Genomic DNA, 25,319 nt, shown 5'->3' with positions numbered 1-25,319 from the left:
GAAACACATCAAAAGGAATATAGAAGTCGGTAAGCGATTTGCACTCAAGGCGACCTTCTGTATTGAGAACGTTGATGTCGTACGGGACCCTCCAGGCGTTGCCCAACAGTGCTGCAGGGCCTGAAGGAGGCAACCCGTCCTGTACCCAGGCGCCGCAAGAGAATTCTGCGGTTCCAGCTTCAGAACCGTCTTTACGAGTGCCGTCCACGAAGAAAGAGAAGGTTGCCCATTCAGTGTGAGGTTTTCCGATAACATCGTTCACGCCTCGGATGTAGACCGGTGGCTTAGTCTCAATTGAGTGCTTGAGTGTTTCCAACCAGCGGCGGCTGACCACTGGTTTACCACATCCTGTGTCAGCGCAGACAGAGACCGTCGGGCCATTTCGGTCTGCCTTGGCGGGGAATCTAAGATGTGTATAGCTTCCATCAATAGTCCGCGGAACGGGCTTGAATAGCGACGACGTGACGGCTTCGTATCCATTCAACGGTTCAGCCCCAGCTTCGCATCCCTGGCGAAGGTGCTTATGCAGCTTGTTTCTTGAGGGGAAGTCCCTGAAGCAAGCCTGACAGCGCTTTGGTTTGGCTAGAATCTGTTCTTCCTCCTTGAGTTGTTGAGGCTTGATACATGTGTCGAGGTTTTCCGTGCTCACGCAACAGGGCGCGGCTGGGAAAGCTGCGCTTACACTTGCTGCACCTGTAGCATGGTTTGGTGGTTGACGTCTCCTGTCGCGATCCATTGGGCGTAGTGTCGCCAAGTACCACGAGGTAAGCGTCTTGTGAACCGTATGAGTACGTAGAATAACGGTCAGATTCGTAGCCGTCATCTTCAGGGTCTGGACAATCCTGCTCCCATAAGCCTTGCTCATCATGACCGCGGTCATCCGGTTCAGGTTGAGGAGTCTCAATGGCTTGGTATTTCTTTTCGAAGTGAACCTTCTTCTCCTGTTGTTCTCGACGGATATAGTCGCCTTCTCTAGGAGGACGAGGCTGGCGGTCATCATCACGGGACGATGACTGTCGACGGTCCTTGTCTTGGGCCTTGTATTCATCGCGGTTGTCACCACGGTATCGATCGTTTCGGTTGCCGCGAGAGTTTGAAGAACGACCACCGTCGTAGCTTCGATACCCTCGGGAGGAGCGGTTATCGCGGGGCCGGTCGTCTCGGGGGCGGCTATCGTAGGAAGAGGGAGCATAGTCCTGGCGGTTACGGCCATTGGATGAGTTACTCCCCGAGCTACGCTTCACCACGTTGCGGATGGCGGCACGGCGATCCTCGCACTGCTTGATAAAGTCTGTCAGCTTAGTATCATCATCTGGGTGACTAAGGAAGCGCGAGATTTCTGGGTCAATAAGGTTGAACAGGGTATGGACAATAGATGTCTCTTTCTGACCGAGTTGCTTCGCAATACCGGCTTTTCGCTGGGCCCATTGGGCTAGGGTGACGCCGTTCTCGACTTGCCGCGGTGTATAGCGAGCTTGATGAAGTTCCTTGACCAGTTCAGCTTCCGTGCGTTTAAATCGTTTGGTCAGGATTTGGCAGAATTCAGTAATTGATGCGTTCAGCACTTGGTGACGGGCTGTATGGTCAAGTTCCGCCATGAGCCATGCGCTGGCATTCCCCGCGAGCATCCCGAGGTAATGGTCAGTAAGCACATAATTGCCGTATCGCTTGAAGAGCTGCACATGCTCACAGAACGTATGAACGTCAGTGTAAATGATCTTGCCTGTGCTGGTAGTCACCAATCCACGGTTATCTACATCATCAGGATGGCCTGGGTGGAAGACTCCGAGAGATTCCTTCTTGATCTTCTTGGCCGGGTCAGAGTCGGTAGTACGCGAAGTGTTGGTAACTCCAGTGGATTCACGGCGACGGCGTTCAGCCTCTTCCTTTTCTTCCTCACGTCGACGACGTTCGTCGCTCTCATGATCTGAACCTTCATCGTCAGAGATGGGAGGCTGAGGGACTTCGCCAGTCTTGGGTCGGCGGATGGTACTCAGCGGTTTAGCACTGAACTCATTAATAGGTTTGAACGAAAGTTGTCTGTTGATCGATGTTCTCCACCATTCCATTGAGGATAGATGAGACACCTTAGCACGGGGATTGTCCAGTAATTCACGAGCAAGGGGATCAGCATCCACCAGTGATGCTGTGAAACTGCGGATCTGTGTCATGACATCCAGATCCCAGATAGTTACGGTGTCTAGTACAGCAGGGGTACCATATTCTTCAATCAATCGGAGGAAGCGGATTCCCCATCTAACCACCTTGTCATGCTTTCTCAGCAATTCGATGTCGCGAGCAATCTCATTATCAGGAAGATAGAAGCTATCGCGACGTGCGGTGCTGCTGCGGGCAGGTTGCTCAGTGACGTGATCGCTGCCTTCGTCACCCGAATCGGGCTCTCCCGGTTCTTTGGCCATATTGTTGACCGGTTAGGCGGGAAGGTATATAAGGGGTAAGAAGGAATCAATTGTCGCCAAACAGCAGATGCAGCTTCTTTGTGTTGTAATGGTCTAACGGTGATGGGCGTCACCTGTCTGTCGTTGCAATGAGGAATCGTCCCGCCGTGAACACTGCACTCTACCTGGCAAGGGGGTGTTCTCTTCGGGAGAACGGGCTATGTCTGACGGTTCAACCCGTCAATCGGTTTCGGAAAAAACGGTGATGTTGACAAATCCTTCAAGCTCCCCCTGATTGCAATATAATGTTAAAGACTTATGACTGATCTGCCACAGAATTTCACACTTATCACTCTCTCACACTCCTTGCACACTCCTAACCTTTCAGCGCTCCGCCAGGGTACCCCTTCTGAGAATCACTCGTAAGACCTGGCTATTCGTAAGGAATTATCCTTCCCCAGGCGTGCTGATACCTCAGGAGGACCTGGGGGGCTAATTAGCCTGAAAACCCTCTTTTTTGGGTGTATGGTCGGAAGGGTTTTGGGTTGACGTTGAGGAAATGTTCAGAAGTGAATTGGAAGGTGTTGTGGGGGGTGATGTAGATGTGTGATTGAAGACACGATGTGTTGCAGGGTTGTGTTAGCTCTCGGGCTACTGGAGCGCGCTGGTGGGTCGGCGACGCTTCCAAGAGGGCTGATTGGCTGAGAGTTAGGGTTCGATCCCCACTTATCGTGTTTTTTTATTTTTTCTTGTGGGCGCGTAATTGATCGTGAACAGGGGCAAGGAGGTAATAAGGTTAGGCGAAGATGAAAGAAAGGCTATTTCGGGCCTTGGCGTGCGTTATGTGGCGTTGATAGGGGATGTAATCCTGCGGATTACGATAGAATCGATTGAAGATTGATATGATCGATTGATGAAGGGTGATATCTTGATGGAATAGAGGACCACCAAGATACTTCAGCTTGGGCTCTTTATGAGTGTTTCCGGAGGTCTTTGTATGGTTTTTTCACTGATTGGAAATCAGATAGAATGAAGATTGATATAGGCTTGATAGCCTGCAGTAAATTGAAGATAGGGATCGTGATAAACGTGTAGCTGCTACCATTTGATAACAGATCACGCCTAGGGTCAGGGTGAGTTATCGTAAGGTGCATGATTCGTATTTGGCTAAGTCAGAATCTGTGCCGTAAGGGCACAGATCTCGCTGACTCATCCGGCTAATCCGGGTAAACTACGGATCGGGCAACTGAATTACCCGGTCAATTGATATGACGATGCCTTCATGCATCATTACTTTAATTATTAATAATAAAAGTATAAATTAAATTAAGAAATTTTAAAGTTCTTTTTATAAATTAATTAAAATTAAATAATAATTTAATATTATATATTACCTATAAATAGATAGTAGTCTTAAATAGTTAAACTAGGAAATATAAGTAATCTTATAAATTTATATTAATTACTCCTAGAATAATTAAGTAAGCCTTTTACTTATAGTATAATTATTATTAAATAGCTATAAATATACTTCCTTAAGTATAAGCTTATTCTTTATTATATATAATTATTATATACCCTCTTTTTTAATAAATAAAGATATAGACTTTAAGCTATAAGATTATAAAGAGTTTAATACTTAATAATTTATAATTAAGCTATAATATATATTTAAATTTATTTAAATATAAGCTATTATTATTTAATAATATTAAAAAGATATTATAAATTAATATAAATATTCTATTAAGAGATTCTCTATAGGTAATAAAGTATAATTAAGGCTTATAAATATTAAATCTATTTAATTATTTAAAAAGCTTAATTAATAATAATATAAATATACTATTATAAAAGTATTAAGTAATTATATAGTAGAACTTAATATCCTTAGTAAGATATATTCTTAATTTTATATTAACTTTTTAAAGAAGGTAATTAATAACCCTTTTTTAAGTTAATAAAATAATAATATTTAACCTCTTATTATACTAGTAAATAGTAAAAATAAATAGGTAATAGAATAAATTAAATATACTTAGTAAAAGAATTAAGATTATAAATAAATTTATTAATACTTAATTAAATAAAAAGAGTATAAAATGCCTTTATAGGAATTAATTAGCTATATTAAGGGGATAATAGCCTTAGATAATATTAAAGTATAATATAGATTTATCTTAAAGAATAATAAACTTCTTAAGCAGTTTATAATAGCTATATAATAGGGTTAAAGCTATCCTTAAAGAGGTATACTTTAAGGTATATTAAAAAGGAAGTCTAGTAATTATATTAAGTTTACTATATATTTAAAGCTTAAATAGATTTCTATTACTTTAAAAAAGCTTAATAATAAAAATAAGGGTAATAATTAATATAAATAAGAAGGTCTTTATCTAGGACTTAAAGAAAATTATATTAAACTAATTAAATTAATATAAATTAAACTTTTATACTAAAAGTATATAGGCTATTTAACTTAATCTTATTAATAATTAATTAAGAAGTTCTATATTATCCTTAATACTATTTACTATTTAAGTATTATTATTTTAAATATTATTATTATTATTATTATCTATATTAATAATATTATTAATATCTTAATTATTATTATTACTATTAAGAGAAATAACTATTTTAAGTATATTACTTTTATACTTTTTATTAAATATAATAAAGGTAATTTATTATAGCCTTTTTATAGTAAAGAAAGTTAATTTTATTAATAATTTAATAAGATTAACCTTAGGCTTTAATAGATTAATATTAATTATATTAGAGGAAATATAAATAAGAAGACTATAAGTAAGTTTATTACCTTAGTAAGCTTAATTAAGTTTAATATAATATTATATTAAATTTATAATATTAAAAATAGCCTTAAGCTACTTTAAAGTAATTAAATTTAAATAATAAGTAAATTCTATATTAATATAAATAATTATAATATAAGTATTATATTTAATTTATATTATATCTTTAGAGGGATTATTATAAGCTAGGTATATTAATATAGCTTAACTAGTAGTATATATTTTAATTATATCTTAAATAAAGAAAAAATATAAATTAACTAAGGTTACTATAAGTATATTATAAATAACTTATAATATCTTTAAGATACTCTTATTTATAATCTTTTAAATTAATAAAGATACTATTATTATTAATATATTAAAAAGAATTACCTTAAAGACTTATTAAGTTCTATAAAATAAATATATTAATAGTAAGAAGTTATTATAATAAGTTAATAGTAAAGCTACTATAAAGAATAAGTAGAGTTTTTACTAGTATATAAGGCTAATTATTAGCCTAATAAATATTATATTTTATAGAGAAGACTATTTATAAGGTTAATAATATTAAAGTAATAATAAAGTAATAAATATATATTACCTTTAATAATAATATAAATAAGAATAAAGAGGGTTTTAATATTATAATCTTTACTTTTTTCTTTAATATATATAAGAAGATTTAAATACTATTTAATAGTATAATTAAGGCAGTTTTAGTAATTTACTATACTAAAGAAATTAACTATAAACTTAATAAAAACTTAAAAAAAGACTTACTTAAAGGTAGATTTAAAAAAGAATAGAGAAAATAAAAAGAATAAAAAGAGCTTAATATAAAATAACTAAGAGATATAATATAATAAGTTTATAATAAAGGAAAATAATTTTAATAAAAAGGTATAAATAAAGATAATATAATTTAATTAAAAAGAGTAAAAATAAATATATTATAAGTTTATAAGGTTATAGTAATAAGAATAAAATAATTATATAATTATAATTATATAAAAGAAAAAGGAAAAAAAAGAGAAAATTAAAGTAATAATATTATAAAGATAACTATCTATAGATTATATAGCCTATATACTAATTATAAATTATAAAGAAAAGGAAATATAAGTATTAGAAAATAATAAAGTAATAATAAGGCTTTTATAAAATTAAAGAAACTTATTTTTCTTTATTAATAAAAGCTAACTATATTATAACCTTATTATTATTAGCTTTAGCTTAAAAAATAAAGAAGTATTATTAATAGCTATATTATATTTAAAGAATTAATCTATATTATAATAGCTTATATTACTATAGCTAGATTTAATTTACCTTTATTAATTAAATAACCCTTTATTTAGTAATTTATATACCTATATAATAGTAAAGTGTTTTTATAGTAACTTTACTATAACTTTATCTTTTCCTTTTCTCTTCTCCTTAGTTTTAAATAGCTTAATATAAGGCCTCCCTTTTATATAATAACCTATTAAGACTTAGCCCCTTATATATAAAGAGAAAAAGGCCCTTAAGGCCCTTTATAAAATAAAGTATAGTAATAATATTAATATATTAAAAGGTAAAGTATTTTAAATAAAGTTACTTTTTAATCTTTAGAATAATCTTTAATAAAGAAAATAAGTTATTAATAACTTATAAGGTATTTAATAAAGGTAATATTATTTTATAAAAAGTTTATTAAATTAAAATTTATTATATTAAGAATTCTATAAAGTTAAAAAAAGAAGATTTTAAAAAGAAAAGGAAAAAGCTTATAATTAATACTATAGCTTTTAATATAATAAAATTTAATATAATAGGCATATAATTAACATGCTATATATATTTATTAATAATAAGTTAAAAGTATTTATTTAGGGGTTAGTAGTCTAGCAGTTAGTAGTTATTAGGCTTAGCTAATAGCTTATCCTCTAAGCTAAAGGTAATAAGTTTAAATCCTATAACTCTTAATTTTACTAGCTATTAAAGGAAAAAAAGAGGCTCTTAATTAGAAAATAAATTAATTAGGCTAATTTAACTTAATTAGGTTATATTTACTATAAATAATCTTAAAGAGGGTTTTTAAGGGGCTATTACTATATATTTTACTATATTAAGGAAAATTTTAATTTATTAGGATAATTTTCCTTACTTAAAATAGCCCTAGATTTCCTTTACCTTAGTAGCTAGCTTGCCTACTAGCTAGAATACTTAAGAGCAGGGTTAATAAAAGCTTAATTATATATACAGAAAGCATTTATTTATCTTAGTAGTAATATTCTAGGTATCAGTACTATAGTAGTGATTTACAAAGTTTTCATGCTTCTAGATGCAGGGCTATAGGCAAAGTTCACAAGCATTGGAAACAATCTTACACTGTCTAGTGGGCTAGTCAAGCTATTTGCATTTTTGTACCCAAGTACAAGTTCCTTGTCATAGCTATGTGATTTTCCCTTATCCTTGCGATAGATCTATTTGTTGACCTCCTCCAACAATGTCTTGGCTGCCAGTTTACCCAGATTATTCGACGCCAGCGGCGAATCACCAGTCAACAAAAGACGATCACGGTGACACTCACCCGAGATAGTCTTATTGATAGGCGTAACCCCAAGCTTCTTAAGCCGATCACCTACCAACCACTCCATCTTGCCGGGAATGTAGCCAATGTCAATATTGGTACCTTCGTCCAGTGAGTCGGGAAAGACGTCAACGCTATACCCCTCGTAGATAAACTTGGATCCCTCAGGCTTGCCAATATCCGCAGCAAGAATACTAGCGGGACCATGACAGAGAGTAATAAAGAACCGGTTGTTGGCATCAGCCCAGCGGAGGACATCTCCAACTGTCTTGCTGAAAGGTATACCGTTCAGTACGCCATGACCACCAGGAATGAAGACTGCGATGTAGGGCGTATCTTGAGTGAACCCCTTTCCCCAGACCTCTGAAAGATTAAGTGGACTGCGAAGCTTTTGCTTATACTTGTTGTAAATCGACTTGACAGCTTCGTCTTCCTTGGGGAACGCCCACATCTCAAACTTGACGGGATCTCCTGAGAGTGTAGCTACATCAATGTCGAAACCTGCAGCATCGAGGTGGTACATTGGCAGAAGCGATTCAACTGGGTGGTTGCCCGTGGAAAAGAACTTTCCGTCTGCCATCTTGAGATAACGCTCCTGGGTGCCGATCATGAGAATCTTCCATTTCCCGCCGGTGTACTTGTTTGGATAGTCGGCGCCGTCAAAGTCCGTCTTGGAGGTGACGTACTGCGTGAGGGAGAATGGTGAAGGGAAGTAGGCATCATCTTCCGCTGTGTCGCGGACGGGTGCCTTGTCGTTTTGGTCTGCCATTGTGTAGATTTGTATGGAGTAAGTTGTTTAGAAATGCTATGGAAGACTGACTGATGTGAGACTTGGTGATCCTTTATATAGGTTTAAGGAGCGGGGAAGGGTTTACTTATAGACGTCAGCTTGAGGCTCTACGTACCATTCAGTTTCCTTAGCCAAGGGAAGCTCTACGTACGTGGCGTGCCAGTGTCAACTCCAACATTAAAGTTTAAGTTCATGCCTAGCTTCCTCGAACTAACTGGAAAGAGCAACTTCAACTGCTTCAGAGTCTTATCTATTGGACAGACCCCTCCTTGGTCTCCGTCGGAGCTATGATAAGTCTTCCGGCGGAACCGGGGTCTTAGATAGTTACGCATGATGACTTCAACGTAGACGAATTATATTGCTTGGGCTCCGTGACCTGTCCCAAGCTTACACAGTGGCAGGAGGCTGCTTCACATGTGACGAGACTTCTGTAGACGATTACATTCACACAATATACTAGTCTAATAAGCCGATTGACTATAAATCTCTCCGGCCACGGGACCTTTTACATCAGAAGATACGAGACTACTTGAAGATGTATTTTATGTTCATTTAATATAATTAAAATGTGTACCTCTTAACTTTGTCCAAAGAGTCATAGAGCTACTTATACAACCAAGGTCCAGCCCGGTAATTAACATATAATTCTTTCCATCATCACTGTTGTCCATTAAATCCCGTAAACCCATTCCCCAGCGTATCAAAGCCGGGGTACATCTGACCCCAGTTCATATAATCAGTCTGAGGCGTCATACCATTTCCTGGAAGCATTTGATCCGCCATCATCTGGGGATACACCACGCCGTTATTCCAGGCTTGTACATCTGTCGCACCAATCTGCCCATTCGACATGGCTAGCATGGAAGGCTGCATCAGATCATCAAAACCAGGACCCATGGTAGTAGGTGTCACGATCTCGAGAACTGTCTCGGGTACTTGGCTTCCTCTTCCTGCAGCACCACTTCGAATAGTCCTTAGACTATCCCTATGTCCGAGACTACCGCTTTCGTCAGAGCCATCGTCGAGTATTACACCGGAATCGGGTCTGGGCATGATATCTCTGCTCTTTCGCTGCATGATACTCTGTGGTGCTTGTGATCTCATGATTTCGTTCTTCTTGTTACTGCGATTTGTGTAAGGCATGCTTTGAGCGTTGGCGATGCAGTGATCCAGTGTCTCAACGAAACATTGATAAAATTTCGTAGACAACGTTTCGAGAGTGGCGGGGTTGGAAATCTTGTCTATGAGGGAGAGTTTGAGTTGATCAAATGCTTTCTGGTAGTTGGCTGCTACTTCAAAGTGTTCGATAACAGGAGTGTATTCTGGTCTTGTTAGTCTGTCGCTGATGAAGACTTGTCTGTATCGACACTCACCATAAGGTCGGACATCACCGTCATCATCATCCGGAAAGACAATATTCCAAATCTCTCTCCACTGAACTTCAGGGGAAGTACCACTTGCTCGTTTCCTACTCAGTAATTTCGTCGCAGTCTGAGGATCAATCCCGCTCTCCGCGTCAGCATCAGCGATATCGCACATGTGCTCTTTCGGTAGACGTTGATGATCGCGGAGTTCTTTTCGCGTAGGGAAATCACGACTACATCGATCACAAACGTAAGCTGAAGGATCATCCCGTTTATGCTGCTTGACGATGTGTTGTCTACCGGAATGTTAGTAAGATTGAGATTGAGAAGTCTCGGTCAGCTCACCTAAGCTCAGCAAATTTCGGAAAATAAGTCATTGCGCAGCTATGATGATCTCTCACGTTGAACCGATGAGGATTTCTCTTTCGAAAAGGACAGCTAAGTCGCAGATTCTCATCTTCCTTGGGGTTAGGTCTAGGGCGCTTGGTGGGTAAATAACCTGAGCCTTCGCCGTCGCTGAATTCATCACCATCATCATCACGCTTGGCTTGCTTCTTGCGCTTTCCTCGTCGATCATTGTTGGAGGCATCTTGTGAGGGTGTGGAGGACGAGCTTGATCTTGACATGGTGAACGATGCTTGGCCGTCTGAGGCGGATTGCCACATGTGTTGGCTTATGTCTTGGGCAAAGTTGGAGACCAGACTTTGGACTTTATCTTGGGCGATTGACGTGTCGTTGAGATCAACGCCGTATATGACTTGCAGAGCATAATTAAGAACGAGGTTGGCATCTTCAGTTGTGACATCCTCTGACTCCTCTTCATTGTCATCACAGTCTGGAATGTCATTTGTATGACGGGACTCTGTAGGTGTGAGGACTCTTTCTTCCTTGATAAAGGACTCGGTACTAGGACTAACAAAGTAAGTGACATGAAGACTTATGAGAAGCAATCAGATTTACCTCGCAAGTCGGAGTTCTTGAACAGGTTGTCTCTGAAACTCATTGATGCCACGAATCTTAACGTCAAACTCGGGATATCCAGTGATGATAGCATCTTCATCCTCATTCACAAAAGTCGAGCAAGTCCCATTTGATGGGTTATGCCGATGACAAATGCGACTCGCAGGTCTTGATCCTCCATCAAGCGTCGTAGCAGCAAACTGTTCATTAATAGAACTAGCATACGTAGTACTTATCGGACTCGCCAAAGTCGAAAGAGAATGAGTAGTCGCTGAATCGGGGACATTTGCAGAAGAGATACTGCTCATGGATGACTCTGTGGGCGAGCGGAGACGAAACGCGCCGGGATTAAAGTGAAGACTCTCTGGTACTTTCCTGCCATGTCGTCTATTAAGAATTGGAAATTTAGATAACGGTGCATCGCTGCATCGATCCTCTTTCGTGCGAAAGGGTAGATGGTGAAGACCAGCTTCGCCAATCTGGCTGTTGCTGCTGTGATCGGTCATGGCGATTGTCAAAATACGGGGATGGAAAAATTCTAGGTTGGTTCAAAGATTATTAGTTGAATGGTCTTTTTGGTAGTATCCTCGTTAATGTTTGACACCATGGGTTTCGGGTAGATTTGGCAGGGTGCGCTTACAAGGGTGGAATTAAATGGGTTTATTATGCGGACGAAAAAAATAGGGAATAATTAAGTTGATGAATCAATTAGATTGAAACAATACGCGTTTTGAAACGAGTAAAATAAAAGAGCGTGGGTGTTTGAGCGCAATTAAGACAAGGGAAAAAGAGCAACAGAGAGAGTGAGGAATTAATAAACTTGACAGAGTTTAATTTAGAAAAAAAAAAAAAGATGACGGGAGAGTAAGCAGAGATATAATAATGGAAACAAGAAAAAAGGGAGAGTCGGATGTCCGTTTCATCTCTGTCCATCTTTTGTCTCTCCCTGGCTCTTTCGCACAGGTTGCCTCGCCTGAAGATTGCATCCAGACTAAAGTCCTTGATCCTTTTAAAGAGTTATTACTGGTTCGAGTGTTAACATGGTCCACTACACTGGTATGAAAGTGGTAAGACGCGTCTCTGATCCCTGACCAGCGGTAGTTGACAGCAACTCTGATTCGCTCGTGATGGCCGCTGTTGCATGGGCTGTGTTTGTTGCAGAGGGCGTTTTCAGGCACCAGAATTATGAGTCGGAATTGATGGTTTTATTGGTTAGCCCTACAGTTTGATGGAGTTTCAACGAGGTGATGATCACCCCACGGGTTATGATGATGTGCTTTTCGACGTCAACATGCGCAAGGGTAACAGTGATTGGATGCTGTAAAGAGCTGATTATTATCTTTACAAGGATACCTAGGTAGTGGGTAGCAGGAAAAATGACCTCCTGAGTCTTAGGTTACGAAGATAAGTAGTCTAAGAGCTATAGTCTAAAGAGCATAAAGTGGCCTACTGATTTTGTGTCTTAGGCTTACAGCGGCCAGTTTTCCTAATACCCTAAGGGAAATATATCCATTTATCTGGTTGTTTTAGAAGAGGTTCAAGTTATCCCATACCTAATCCTCACTCAATAATATCCACGAATGACCCTGTAACCCAGACCCCCTGCTGCAGTCCTTCCAAGGGTGTTATTCGTTCACTCACATAAGCCTTCCTTCCCCAGCACAATTTCGGAAGCTGTTACTCAGAAACATGAATAATCTTGTCAAAGACCGCAGCAACCTGCAATAGCTTCTCGTCTTCAAAAGGACGTCCAACAATCTGTATAGTCGTTTTTTGGCTAGCGAATAAACTCGGATCATCTACGCGAAATAGCCAGTCAATGGCCACTCCTCAGAAAATGAAGAGGTACTTACATATTTCATAGTTTGGCTTATCATAAGGGTTACTCTCGAGCGGATGGTAATCAGCATTAACACTATCCTGCTCAGCACTGATCTGGAACCCCTTGATAGGCAGAATAGCAGAAGGATAGTCAACAAGATTGAACAAAGCAGTGTAACCCCAATAAGCGTTAAAGTCGTGGGGATATCCTACAGCAGGTGCTGCAGGACAAACCAATGCATCGATAGCCTTGCCGTTCTTGGCGGTGTTATTCCAAGCGGCTAGGAAGGCTTCCTTGTAATTTCGCACCTTTCCGCTCAACTATGGCCATGTTAGTTAACGTATAGATCTCAAAGTAGGGTCATGTGTGTACCTGGAGTATTTCCGACGCTGGGAGTTGTCGAACATTAAAGGTCTTGAGCAAATCAGCAGAAGCTGGAATCAGAGGCTCGCCCGAGAGAGCGAGAGCAGCAAGGTTCGGGTCAGGTCCTCCCTGGTAGTAAATGTCGAACTAGAAGAGTTGTCAGTAAGCGGGATGTATTCTACTGATCGATTGTCTTACTGTAGTCTTCATCGCTTGCCAGCAATCAAAGGGAGGTTCAAAGTCCACGACTGCGCAAATATGTCAGCTCACAACGATTAATAGTCAAAGATCTTTCAAACTCACCTTCATGGCCAGCTTTCTCGAGAACCTGTCTAGTATGCTCCAAAGCCCGAAGAATAGGTGGATGAGGCATTACAGCTCCATCCCACTTCATAAGGCCAATTCTCAAGCGTTCCTGCACAGGCTCTGGCGTTTTCCACGGGACTGGCGTGCAAGTCACATGATATCGATTGAACGGATACGCGTTGATGACCTTGGCGAGTAACTCCATGTCCTCGATAGAATGGCAAATCGGTCCAAACGACACCTCCACCAAATTCTGTCCAAGGTCCGGCATACCACCCTTTGGAACTCTCGCAGCCGTTGGCTTGAGCGCATAAAGGCCATTAAAGGCAGCGGGAACGCGGATTGACCCTCCCAGGTCGGTAGATGGGGTAAAGGGAGTTCCTCTCATGGCTACGAGAACGCCATCGCCTCCTGAACTCCCTCCAGCGTTGAGGTCTGTATTTCTTGGGTTGAGAGTGCGTCCCCAAAGGTTACTCACAGTCTCTACAGCCATTGCAGACTGCGGCATGGTAGTCTTGCAGAAGAATATTGCGCCGGCGTCGCGTAACGCCGCAACGACGTTTGAGTCTTGGGGGGCGATGTCGTTTTTGCCAGAGACCCATGCCATGGTTGTAGCATGACCTTTCAAGTTGTGGATATCCTGCGCATAAGTTGTGAGTATCTTAATGAATGGATACAAGCATATTACGTACCTTGAGAGCAATAGGAAGTCCGTGTAAAGGGCCTTTCAGAGGCTCACCTCGGTCAAGAGCATCATCAAGCGCTTTTGCCTGCTCTAGACCTTCTTCGTAGAAGAAATCAGTCAGACAGTTGATCTGTCACAGGTTAGCTGAGATTAATACATATGTATACAGCAAACAAACCAATTGATGGGCGATTGCTGCGCGTCCGGCAAAGGCTTCCAGAACTTGTACAGCAGTTAATTGGCGGGACGCAAGACGCTGTACAAGCTGAGTGGCCCCCAGCTCTGTAATCTCGAGCTGCTCTTCGGTCAACAGTCCGCAGATGCGTGGTACATCGGTGACATCCTTGAGCGAAGTATACTTCCCAACCTCTAAATGCCAGCGGGCTGGAATAGAGTGCAGGACACTAGCTTGCGATTCTTTGGCAATGGCTTTCCACGACATTTTGAAGTATTGAATAATGCTGTTACTTTCTTAATACTATTTCTGAGTTGAGGTACCACTACCTTGTATTTATTTATTCAACAATATTTCACGAGTCATGCCGTGGCCAGTCTTCAACGTTACATGATGGGTCTCACGAGCGGGTCTTGGTGGGTGGTGGGCCTGATATAGTAATCATTCTATGGGGATGATGACATTTCAATATGATGGCTTAATAACTTGTACGACGTGCACGGGATACGATAATGCCGGCTGAATAATGGAAAGGTCTTGATGGTATTAGGGCTACTAGTGGAAAAAAAGAAATGTATTATCTTGAAATGGATACTTGAAGCTTAGAACATCGTCTTAAACTTGGATATCTCCACAATTAGGGCTGACAAAATACACAAATGCAGGTGGGGATAGACATTGACTATTCAGAAACCTGTGCCGACGTCAGCATACGCACGAATAATAGTGATTGAATCTATATAGAGCCGATTAATAACAATAGAATAATACCTATTTATTTATCTGTTGTGAATTTACAAATTCAAAATGTTCAAGTACCCTAGATCTAACTGTAACTCAATAGTATCCACAGAACGACTTACCCCACGAGCCAAACCCCTCAGACTTCTCATCCGCTGCCTCAATCAGGGACGCATCTTCCGCACTGTTTGATCTCTTCTTCGAGATGAAAGATAACCTAGACGACTCCATCGATCTTCCTTCCCGGCTCTCACCAGATCCAGCAGCCTTCTCTTCCGAGCTGCTGGGTCTTGCTCCAAAAGAAATTTTCGAAATTGAGTGACGGACCGACTTCTTCCTAAACAGTCCCCGCCTCGTTGATTTGGGAACGTCGGTGGCTGGTGGTGTGTCGTCTGTACCAGGCAACTCCCATGGTCCTTCACTGTCGTCTTCGTCTTCGACAGCTGCACGAGGTGACAGTGGATCATCCTGGACAAAAAGCTCTCTTGGGAATCCACTGATAGACATGGATGGGCTGGTAGACCTTTCGGATGTGTTGGATGTGAGTGAGTTATTGTAACCTCCAGGTTGCAGACACAACGAAAGACGTGTAAAGCTTGTTTCATGGCGACCGTCGACTATTAGGTGAGTTGGCATTCGAAAGATACCAGTGTAGCACATGTTATCAATAGTATCAACTGGAATAGGAATATCGTGCTGCTTCATGACCAATGTGCCATAGTCTTCTTCCAAGATGAAGCTGGGTACGAAGGTACTTCCGCGGATGTGATCTTTGAGAATGCGACCCAGTCCCTTGATATCGCGCCCTCCTTCATCGAAACGACAGATAATGTTGCCTGTCAACAGTCAGCGAGTTGCGATCATAATAGTCCATGCAACTTACCAGAGCACTTGTATAAACCAGTTTCTCTATTCTGAGCGTCAACACCCGTTCTTTCGAAGTAGAAACAGCTTGCAACGAGCTTATGTGCAGCCATCCTGATAGTGTCCTCATCACTCATCATATTGCTCGCATTTCCTTCAATGTCATCGATTTCCTCAATGTCGTCAAAGTTTGGGCGCTTGTCTGCCCAAGTGACGTTGATGCGCATACGCCGTCGCTCATGTGAGGACACGTATGGTTGATACGGAGTTGCGGCCTGTTCAACATAGTTGTTCCAGATGTCTTCACTGCATTTCTGGTCGTCAACTACAGGGTTCGTGGTCCTCCATATAGAGCTCAAGCTAGCATAAGGTCGCTGCTGGGGAATTGCGGTTTGCTGCGAGGGTACTGAAGGTCTTTGTCCTAGAGCGCGCTTAGCCTTGTGAGTTAAACGAGAAGTTGTGTGGCCAGTTCCCAGGGATAGAACAAGGTCTGGGTGAGGTTGATTGGTCTCTCCCCATAGGCGCTTTCGCTCGTTGTCGGCGATGAAAACCGGGCAAACATGGTGAATGGATCCATCTGTGTACTGCATACCGGTTTTGCTCTGGAGATAAGGTTTAAAGTATGGAGGTGCTGCAGCTGTTGCTCGTGCAGCTTCCCATGTCTTCAGCTCCCATGAAGGGTCCTGTGGCCGAACAAACTTGTAAGGCACTGAGTAGTTAGTCACGAGAACGAGGTAAAGAATCAATGTTGCTTGGCCTTACTGGATTCGTGGTCATTCTCAGTATTGTAGTTGGCAAGAACAGCGGGCCTATTCTCAGTGGCCAAAGTTGCGATGACGGCAACTCGTATAGAGGTTGAATGATCAGGCTTGGGACCGCCATAAAGATACGAGTGCTGATCAAAAGCAGACTTCAACGCCTTCTCCAGAGGCTTTGTTTTGTACTGACTCCGCATACTGACTACCGACAACTGTTTGACGAGTCTTGGGGAGAATGCCTGCTTGCAAAGGCTTCTAAAGTGATCCTTGCAATCAGCGATGTTCCATCGCTTCACCCCAAGACCAAGGGCAATGATGCCGCCAGTGCTGTGATGAACCTGTTAGTGCGCTTGGTCTGTTACCGAAATAAGATAGACTAACCCGGAACCCACGATCAAATCGAAAAAGTTTTGGATTCGTACGTGATTACCAAGTCTCTTTTGAATTTCTTGGAGAATAACAATCTCATCGATGGCACGTATACCACCACTTTATCGTTAGTGGGAAAGAAAGGTCAAGGATTGTATGGACTTACCCATCTAAGCAAAGAATCCTCACACCGGCATCGTCTGGCTTGAATCTGACGCGGGCTGGCTGTGGCCAGAGCGTTTCTCTCTGGTGGAGAGGGCAACAATGCATATGAAACAACCCTTGTCCGACATTGTGGCCGTGGGCCTGAACACAGGCTTTGCAAAGTATATATGTATACTTCGGGACTTACGCCTCGAAAATAACCAAACAATAGCCCGCAAGGGAGAACATTCTCTGGCACCTTCCTGACGCAGCAAAGACAGGTCAAATTGCTTTTGAAGTTGGACACGGAGCGATTAACTCTAGCACTCTGGTAGAACTCAGCCATAACGACGATGAGGACTCGGGGTATAGCGTTAACCTCTTGATCGTATTTGTACAAACGCTCATTGAGATCCTTGATGTGCATTTCGACCAGGCTGATCCACTCAGGAAAGTACTCCTCTGCAATAAACGTCGACTCGTAGCAGCCGCGAGCAAAGATCCTACCAGTGCGTGCTTGATGGCCATAACTTCAATGCCCTCCCGACAGCCAACATACTCGGCGAAAATTCTGAACCCTCCATTTTAGATGTCTGCTCTCCTAGAGTGATCTTGCCTACACCATCACCAATACGATCTCCCTAAATATCATGAATAAATTCTAATTCTAGACAATTGACAGCATTATTATTGCTTACTGTTTTGTGTACCTATTTTTAATTCGTTCTTACTAGATAGTTGTACCAGGGGCAGTGTAGATACAACAGCCCCCCCCCCTGTTAGGCTGTATAGCAAATAGCGACGCAACACGTACATGTTACATTGTGGATGTTCACGTGTTGTTAATTGTTAGTAGCCTGATCTTCCTGTCGACCTTATCAGTATTGCGGCTCTCTTGATCGTTTGTCTTTTGCAATCTTTCTCATACAAGTTATTCACGCATAAACTTACCACTTTTCATTCCTATTCTTACCTATTATGGTAGTAGCGTTTTGTGCTGAATGCAAGGCATTCAAGGAAAGGTTCGAGAGTCTTACCGAAAACTGCCTGGAGGGCACATATCGAGCACCGTTCCGTAATTATGCCGCCTTGGAGAGATCGGCGTTCCTAGGTTGTGCGTTGTGTCGAATCATTCATCAAACATGGCACGACAAGGGATATTCTGAAGAATGCAATAACAATTTGCCTGTCAAGGTATGGGGATATACAAAGATAATTGGGGTCAGAATACGAGGAATCTTCATTTGCTATGAAGGGTCTGACACCGGCTTTACCTTAGCTGACTTTGTACACAATAAAGTCAGTGAGGAACAATTCAACCATTATCAAACCTTGTGTCGTCAAATGCCCGACCTCAGTACACCTAATGGGTTTAATAGAATGATATCTCTAGCTTCAACGTGGATTCAAAGCTGTTGCGAGACACACACGCATTGCGGCTCTTACTCTGCTACGGAGGAGCCTACAATCTTACCAACGAGGCTGATTGACGTTGGTACAGATGCCCTTAGTCAACCACCAAGACTCTTTATCCCTTCACGCCATCTTCATAGCCTAGAGTATATTGCTTTAAGTTATGCATGGGGTAGCGGGAATTTCGTCAAAACAACCGCCTCAAATCTAGATTCTATGAAGCGGCAAATACCATGGCCTCAGCTACCCAGGACGATTCAGGATGCCATCGAACTCACAAGACATCTTGGCGTCAAATATCTTTGGGTAGATGCCTTATGCATCTTGCAAAGCGAAGGACTGGATGACCAGAAACACAGAGAAGACTGGTCATGCGAGGTAGTTCGATTCGGAAAGTATTACGAAAATGCTTTATTGACTATAGCTGCCACTGGAGGTAGCTCTTCTGAACAGGGATTATTTTTCTCCAGGCCACTATCGCAATTTGGACCAACATCTATTACATTCCAGACAGCAGATCACTCGATCTACACTGTTCGATCCAGAGTCCTTGACTGGCGTACGGAAACCATTACTGCGCCATTGTTTAAGCGGGGATGGGCTATACAGGAACGTCTCTTATCAAGAAGGGTTCTGCACTTTGCCCGGAATATGATACTATGGGAGTGTCAAGAGTGTCGAGCAACCGAGCTTGACCCAAAAGGGTTAAATCCTAGAGGCCTAGATGACGATGGTGGCGTTGAAGATGAATGTATCACTAAGTATCGAGATCTTCATGTTATGGACTTAACACCTGAAGATGCCATTGAAGAATGGTACAGATTCCTTCACATCTATTCGAAAAGTAACTTTACTTTCGTTTCAGACAGATTACCGGCACTATCAGGTATCGCAACTATCATACAAAAACACATTAAACAAATATATATTGCGGGATTATGGGAGTTGGATATTGCTAGGGGCCTAGCGTGGTATAGTTGGGGTCCTTTCAGTTTCGACACAGCGCACCTAAGCGGTCCTCGCATCACCAGCAGCCCGAAAAAAGCAGACTCGCAGCTTAAATTGCCCTCTTGGTCCTGGGCAGTTTCTAAAAGCTGTATTTTGTACTTTTCTAACCATGACTGGACACCACTTGTTGAATTGGAGTCGTACGAAGTCGACTCACAAGGAACAAGTACTTCAGGGCAGTTGCGCGGAGCGAAGCTCACACTTCGCGGTGTTCTAGCTATGGTCAATCTATCTGACTTGGGATTTGTGCCTCATGCAGACAAGGTCAATGTTTTGCGTCGTGGTCTGGAGGACTATGTTAGCAGATTTGAAGCTGTATGTATGGATACAATACTGGACTCCCAGACGGGATATGGTTTCTACCCTTGTCTTCTTCTTGGAAGTGCCAGTCCTGGGTCCGGTGACGATACTGCAGGAGGGGCTCTTATCCTGAAGATGACTGGACAGTGTTTGGATAACGTCAAGGTGTATCAAAGAGTTGGGTTTATGTCACTTCCAATCGATGAGTGTTTATCTATTTTCACCGGAAAGAAAACAACTATAAACTTGGTATAAGTGATATTACAATCAAGACTCATCAGTTTATTGACCTACTGGTTGTTTTATATACTATCTATACTCAAATTGTCAAACGTGTCATTCCTTAAAGTGGCTGAAAGCGTGATCAGAGATCTGACTTTTCAGTTATGTCCAATATTTTGAACCTCTCGCTTATTTATCTCCAAATTTTAATTTCATCCTTTATCATCAGGCTTAAACAACTCAAATCCATTAGTTTCGCATATCGGCTTACTCAACATATCTATCTGTTAACCTAGATCCACATTGTCTCTATTGCATGGTAGAGTAATGTCTGAATTGAGTTTTATATTGATATAGAATAGATACTGGTAGGCCTCCTGGTGCGAATTATAGCTATATTTTACCTAAACGTACAGTATTAGAAGAATTCATAAGTTGGTATTATCCTTTCGAGAACTGCTGTTAAGTCAAAATAGTTGTCAAAGATGTATTGTTTTAACGGTCAAAAGTCTAACGCGATAGACACCACTCTCCATCATAGCTCATGTTCCGTAGTCGTCATTCAGTCTACACCCCAACCTTGAGAATCTCAGCTGCCCTTAAAACAGCCTTTGCACTCCTCTCAACCCACTCGTCAGCCTGTGTCAAGTTACCCTGATCCAAACTATCCTGCACAGCCGGGAAGACATCCGCCCCATAGCCACTATCCAAACCCGGTGCACTGACAACATTGTAGAACGAGAATCTTCCTGGCAAAAGACCAGCGCTCGCAAAACCGCGGCTGAACTCTCTGAACTTGGTGTTGACAACGCCTAGAAGGACACTATCGTTGAGAGTAAGGGCTTGCTTGACTAGAGTATCGATTTGCTTGCAGGCGGCCTGAAAGGCAGATACCGCGTCATCGAGAGGGCTGAGGTCGACGGTGTAGTCAGGGAAACGGTCTTCAAGCTTCTCCTCCAGATCCTCGAAGATGTCGCGGAGAGCGGAGCCGGCATGAGGCATATCCCAGGGGATCAAAGGATCGTCGGCGATGTGGTAAGTGAGTAAAGTGACGAACTGACCCATCGCGGCGTGGAGATGGAAGCCCGGGTCTGCGTAGTTAGTCATCCAGTGGTGTGTGTCGTATAGACTATGATAAGCGTAGACAGGGTCCTTGGGACCAGGTCCACCAGCAATGTCGAGCTACCAAGAATTAGATAAGTATAGAATGGGACATAGGGTCTCCTTACCGAGCTGATACCGTTGTGGTAGAAAGCAGCATAGTCACTACCACTACCCATAGCGGGTAGCACTCCCTCGGTAGCGTTGAACCAAGCATCATACAAGGTTGGCCCCGCACCGTATCCCTCAGGGAAAATGACCTTCTTCATTGTCTCGATAGCAATGGTTTGAATTTCTCCTGATCCGACAATCTCTGCGCGTGGACCAGACACTGCTGTGTCGAGGTTGATGTAGGCGACTGTCTTTTCCTTGAGCTCAGGGAGATGGTCCTCGACCCACTCAGTGCTACCCATAAGACCAAACTCTTCGGCGTCCCAGGAGGCCAAGATGCTAGATCATATTAGAATATTAGGAAAACATCGGAGTAAACGACACTTACATGGTTCGACGGGGCTTCCAACCCTTTTCAACAAGCTTGCCAAAGGCTTTGGCCATCTCGATAAGAAGAGATCCACCAGAGACAGCATCAGCAGCACCGCCACCAGTCCAACCATCGCGATGGTTTCCAATAATAACATATTCATCAGCGTTAGTTCCGTTGATAGAAGCTATAACATCCCAAGCTGGCTCAAGTCTGGCGTCCATGATGTTAACAAGGTTCAGGGTAGCTCCAGGTGCGGGACCGCTGTGGTATGTCACATTTGAGAAAGCGCCTTTGTAGTTAGTACGGTTGACTTGCTCAGCTGAGAGACCATGGCCGTCAAGAGCGTGAAGTAGTTGGAGACCGTCTCGGGGGCTGATGGGGATGGAGGGGATCTTGGGACCGTAGGAGGTGATGTCTCCACGAGGAGCGTCTTTGGTAGATGCATAGCCGATTGTCGAGGGGTCGCCGAAAGAGAGGGATCCCCAACGGGTGCTACCTCTTTGGATAGAAGACGGATGGCGAGCAGGACCATCTAATGTTGTTAGAGTGTTGAATGAGACGGAGTGTGTGCCACAAACCTGGGTATGGGAGATAGCCGTTCTCTTCAGTGATTTCACCGTCCTCGAGAGGATCAGTGTACAGGATCGTTCCAATCATTCCGTGTGCCTTGATCTCGTTAGCCAAGTGAAATTTCATCCAGCCGCGTTCAACTAACCTCTGCGTTCTTGATCTTCACACCACGGTTCGCGCCGCCGTATTGGGCTAAAGCAATCTTGCCCTCAAGTTCAACGCCAAGATCCTTCAGCTTCTTGTAGTCCTCGCGAGAACCGCGTCTGTAGACGCCATCAGCTTTCTACCCAAGATGCTAGACTAGTATCACAATAACTTACCCGACGTAGACGTATTCAGCATTGACCCTTCCACTACCCGAAAGTGCGTGATATGCTGGCTTCTCATTCGGGTTATTCGTCTGAGCATCAACATCAAGAGCATCCTCAAGTCTCTGGACCTCATGCGCTGACCCATCAGCCCGGTTTAACGTCAAAGTACTCTCAATTGGCTCCGTATACCAGATCCAGTACTCATCAATCCAAGACTCCCAGCCGTGCTCAATCCACTTCTGCTGCGTCCACTCCGCCTGAGATCGGTTGTGGCCGGCTAGACGGTATCCTGAGGAGTAGTAAAGTGACCAGTCAGAAATACTGTTGTTGTCAAAGGAGTTGACAAGCATAGTCTCTGTCTCCGTGAGAACCGGTGGGAAGGGTACGACTTCTCGCTTGACATGTCGACTGTGAGAAGTGCGAGCATTGCGTTTTGAGCGAAGGTGAGCGAGTTCGTCTTTGTCTGGAAGACAGGCGTAGACGCACGCCGCAGCGACGAGATAAGATGCCAGAGTTCTCGACATGACGAAATACCACGATTGTCAAGATCCGTGAGGAAGCATTTTCAGTTGATGGGTAATGTATAGCTATTTATACCGATCAATATCCCTCAGAAATAACCGACTTGACCATACAACCAACAAGCGGGGAAGAGTAGCTTAGCTTACACGACATCATATCAAGAAAACATGATAAGCTAGGGCTTACACCGCTTGACACTTCTCCAGAAAAGGAATGTGAAGCTTCGAGATGCGGAGAAAAGTTCGATAAGCTTGGTGCGTCATTGCTTGGCATCGCGTTGTGAGTTTCTTCACCTTCCAAGTTGGGCTATGATCCGCGCAGCGTCGCATTTCGAAGGATGAAAAATGATGAGAGGCGGGGCTGGTAAAGGACTTTTTGAACATATAACCGGTGGTCCCGCGAGGTTATTATGTTTAAGCTTGTTTTTGGGTTTGTTTCAAGCGGGGAAACTTTGGAAACTGTTGCTTAAATCAGTCTATCTCGGGGACCTATAACGGAATTGGAATCATCCCGCAAACTAAGTTTTACTGTAGTCGATGGCATTTTCAGTTGAACTGCATTCATTATATTTGCTCGTACGTCGGTCATAATATGGTAATATATTATACACAAGTTATTCTTTGTTTCTAACCCTCTTAACAGTATGTATCGCTTAGAGTTAGTGGGCCTCCAGGATAACTCTGCGGTATGTAGCAAGAGGTTTCTCGGTATTATCGCGAAGGGCGAGAATGATGTGAAGGGTCTGAAAGACAGTTAGTAGATGCAATACTTGTCAAACGGCTTTTACTTACATCATTGAGCTTCTTGGCAGTCTCCAGTTTGACAAGGCTCCCATCAGAGCTAAGATTGGTGATATTGACGTTCGGACTCTGAGTCGTCAATATTGGCTTCATCTTTAAAGAAGGATCAAATCCCTCTAGCCCTCGTCCATATGCCTCGCCAGGCTCTCGGTAGTGGAACCAATCGTACTTGAGCTCATCACCATCCGGATCCCAACTCTCAGATGCATCCAGAACAATGCTCTGACCAGGCTTGTACTTGAGCTTTAGAGGTGCAGGACCACAGGACCCGTTGACGATGGCGACAGGCTGATGGTTATTCTCGGAGTAGTTGGAGTTGATGGTCCATTTCATACGAGCTGCAAAATCGAATTGATAATCCTCACGCCATCGCCAAATCGTAGCAAACTTGCTAGTAAAGCTCTTCCCATTCTTGCCAACGACAAAATCGGTTGTATCAGCATACACTTTCGACTGTCCTGAATGGTCAAGTAGAGTATACCGACCACCCCAGCTTCCAAAGTCAGGTCTGTTCACATCACCGAGGCCATTTTGCACAAGAGGCAGAAACGCAGGTGTGTCGCCTTCCATGATGAAACTCCAGTTGAGGTAATGTGAGCCCAATGGTCCTAAGCGAATGTTGTTCTCGAGCCAGTCGTTGGACACGATACTTGAGTCTGGACCGCCTTGGTCAAAGTGACGATATTCCTCTCCCGAGATGCCGTTCCATGTGGCATCGGTGTATTCGCTGAAGCCGTGGAGGGATACAACGTACATGAGTTGTGGGTAGCGAAGACGTATCCAGATGCCTGTGTCGTCTTGGTCCGAGATGGCGTAAACGCGCAGTTTCTCAACAAAAGAGTCAACCGCGGCTTCACTTCTCGTGCGAGAAACGTGTTGAAGTGACTCGGCCAGGATTGCACTACCGCCCCAGACAGAGACAGTAAGAGGATCATGGGTACTGGCCTCATCCGCTGCCTTGATGAGCGCTTTAGCACCATCGCTCAGAGTCATGTTGAGCGACTTTCGTCCATAGACTGGGTGGCCCTTGTGGATCCGGCCAAGCATGGATTTATGCGAAGGATAAGGCGCATGAGAAGGGACATTGGCGTTGAGGTTATCAACGACCTTTTTGTACCCATCCAGTACACCGACGACGGACTCATAGTCTATCTTGTCAGGCATCCATGTTGAAGTGGTCACTGCAATTCCCTTGATGTCTATCTCGTTGGCGTAAGTGAGAAGACGAACAAGACTCATCTGATCATCGGGCTCATTGCTGATATCTGTGAGAACAAAGAGTTTGGGCTTGTGCTCCCAGCGAGCTGTCCCGCATTGTTTCTCTGAGATGGGTGTCGATTGTGCGAGAGGAAGACAATTGAATAGGGCGAACGCCCCAAGAGCCTGGGTGAACATTGTGGTAGAATTGAGCGCAAATGAAACTTCCATGGCTATTGCCGTGGAAGATGCCGTCTTTTATATCGCGCGGATCG

At 42.7% G+C, this 25,319-nt stretch overlaps 6 protein-coding genes across 6 annotated transcripts; 1 reads left to right on the top strand and 5 right to left on the bottom strand.

The window, feature by feature from the left end:
• Nucleotides 1–7,668: 7,668 nt before the first annotated feature.
• Nucleotides 7,669–8,544, bottom strand: FPOAC1_004155 (uncharacterized protein; the record flags this gene model as incomplete). Its single annotated transcript, XM_044848709.1, has 1 exon — nucleotides 7,669–8,544. The coding sequence occupies one exon, from the start codon at nucleotides 8,542–8,544 to the stop codon at nucleotides 7,669–7,671; it is 876 nt and encodes a 291-aa protein (XP_044707419.1).
• Nucleotides 8,545–9,222: 678 nt separating this feature from the next.
• On the bottom strand, nucleotides 9,223–11,197 carry FPOAC1_004154 (uncharacterized protein; the record flags this gene model as incomplete). Its single annotated transcript, XM_044848708.1, has 4 exons — nucleotides 9,223–9,887; nucleotides 9,939–10,225; nucleotides 10,275–10,835; nucleotides 10,890–11,197. The coding sequence occupies 4 exons, from the start codon at nucleotides 11,195–11,197 to the stop codon at nucleotides 9,223–9,225; spliced, it is 1,821 nt and encodes a 606-aa protein (XP_044707418.1).
• Nucleotides 11,198–12,566: 1,369 nt separating this feature from the next.
• FPOAC1_004153 (uncharacterized protein) lies at nucleotides 12,567–17,700 on the bottom strand (the record flags this gene model as incomplete). The annotated part of the gene is made up of 14 exons (XM_044848707.1): nucleotides 12,567–12,688; nucleotides 12,743–13,031; nucleotides 13,084–13,221; nucleotides 13,273–13,322; nucleotides 13,378–14,020; nucleotides 14,073–14,195; nucleotides 14,244–14,494; nucleotides 15,104–15,817; nucleotides 15,865–16,554; nucleotides 16,608–16,930; nucleotides 16,985–17,092; nucleotides 17,139–17,278; nucleotides 17,325–17,619; nucleotides 17,672–17,700. 14 exons carry the CDS (start codon nucleotides 17,698–17,700, stop codon nucleotides 12,567–12,569), a joined length of 3,915 nt encoding a protein of 1,304 aa, XP_044707417.1.
• A 1,045-nt stretch (nucleotides 17,701–18,745) lies between these two features.
• FPOAC1_004152 (uncharacterized protein) lies at nucleotides 18,746–20,092 on the top strand (the record flags this gene model as incomplete). The annotated part of the gene is made up of 1 exon (XM_044848706.1): nucleotides 18,746–20,092. One exon carries the CDS (start codon nucleotides 18,746–18,748, stop codon nucleotides 20,090–20,092), a length of 1,347 nt encoding a protein of 448 aa, XP_044707416.1.
• Nucleotides 20,093–20,626: 534 nt separating this feature from the next.
• FPOAC1_004151 (uncharacterized protein) lies at nucleotides 20,627–23,049 on the bottom strand (the record flags this gene model as incomplete). The annotated part of the gene is made up of 6 exons (XM_044848705.1): nucleotides 20,627–21,241; nucleotides 21,289–21,610; nucleotides 21,660–22,176; nucleotides 22,223–22,310; nucleotides 22,360–22,477; nucleotides 22,535–23,049. The coding sequence occupies 6 exons, from the start codon at nucleotides 23,047–23,049 to the stop codon at nucleotides 20,627–20,629; spliced, it is 2,175 nt and encodes a 724-aa protein (XP_044707415.1).
• A 656-nt stretch (nucleotides 23,050–23,705) lies between these two features.
• On the bottom strand, nucleotides 23,706–25,242 carry FPOAC1_004150 (uncharacterized protein; the record flags this gene model as incomplete). Its single annotated transcript, XM_044848704.1, has 2 exons — nucleotides 23,706–23,789; nucleotides 23,839–25,242. 2 exons carry the CDS (start codon nucleotides 25,240–25,242, stop codon nucleotides 23,706–23,708), a joined length of 1,488 nt encoding a protein of 495 aa, XP_044707414.1.
• Nucleotides 25,243–25,319: the final 77 nt, after the last annotated feature.

The sequence above is a fragment of the Fusarium poae genome, chromosome 2 (assembly GCF_019609905.1).
Source record: "Fusarium poae strain DAOMC 252244 chromosome 2, whole genome shotgun sequence".
NCBI classification, from domain to species: Eukaryota; Fungi; Ascomycota; class Sordariomycetes; order Hypocreales; family Nectriaceae; genus Fusarium; species Fusarium poae.
The sequence above is the reverse complement of the archived record's forward strand: the minus strand, read 5'-3'. Positions and strand labels throughout refer to the sequence as shown.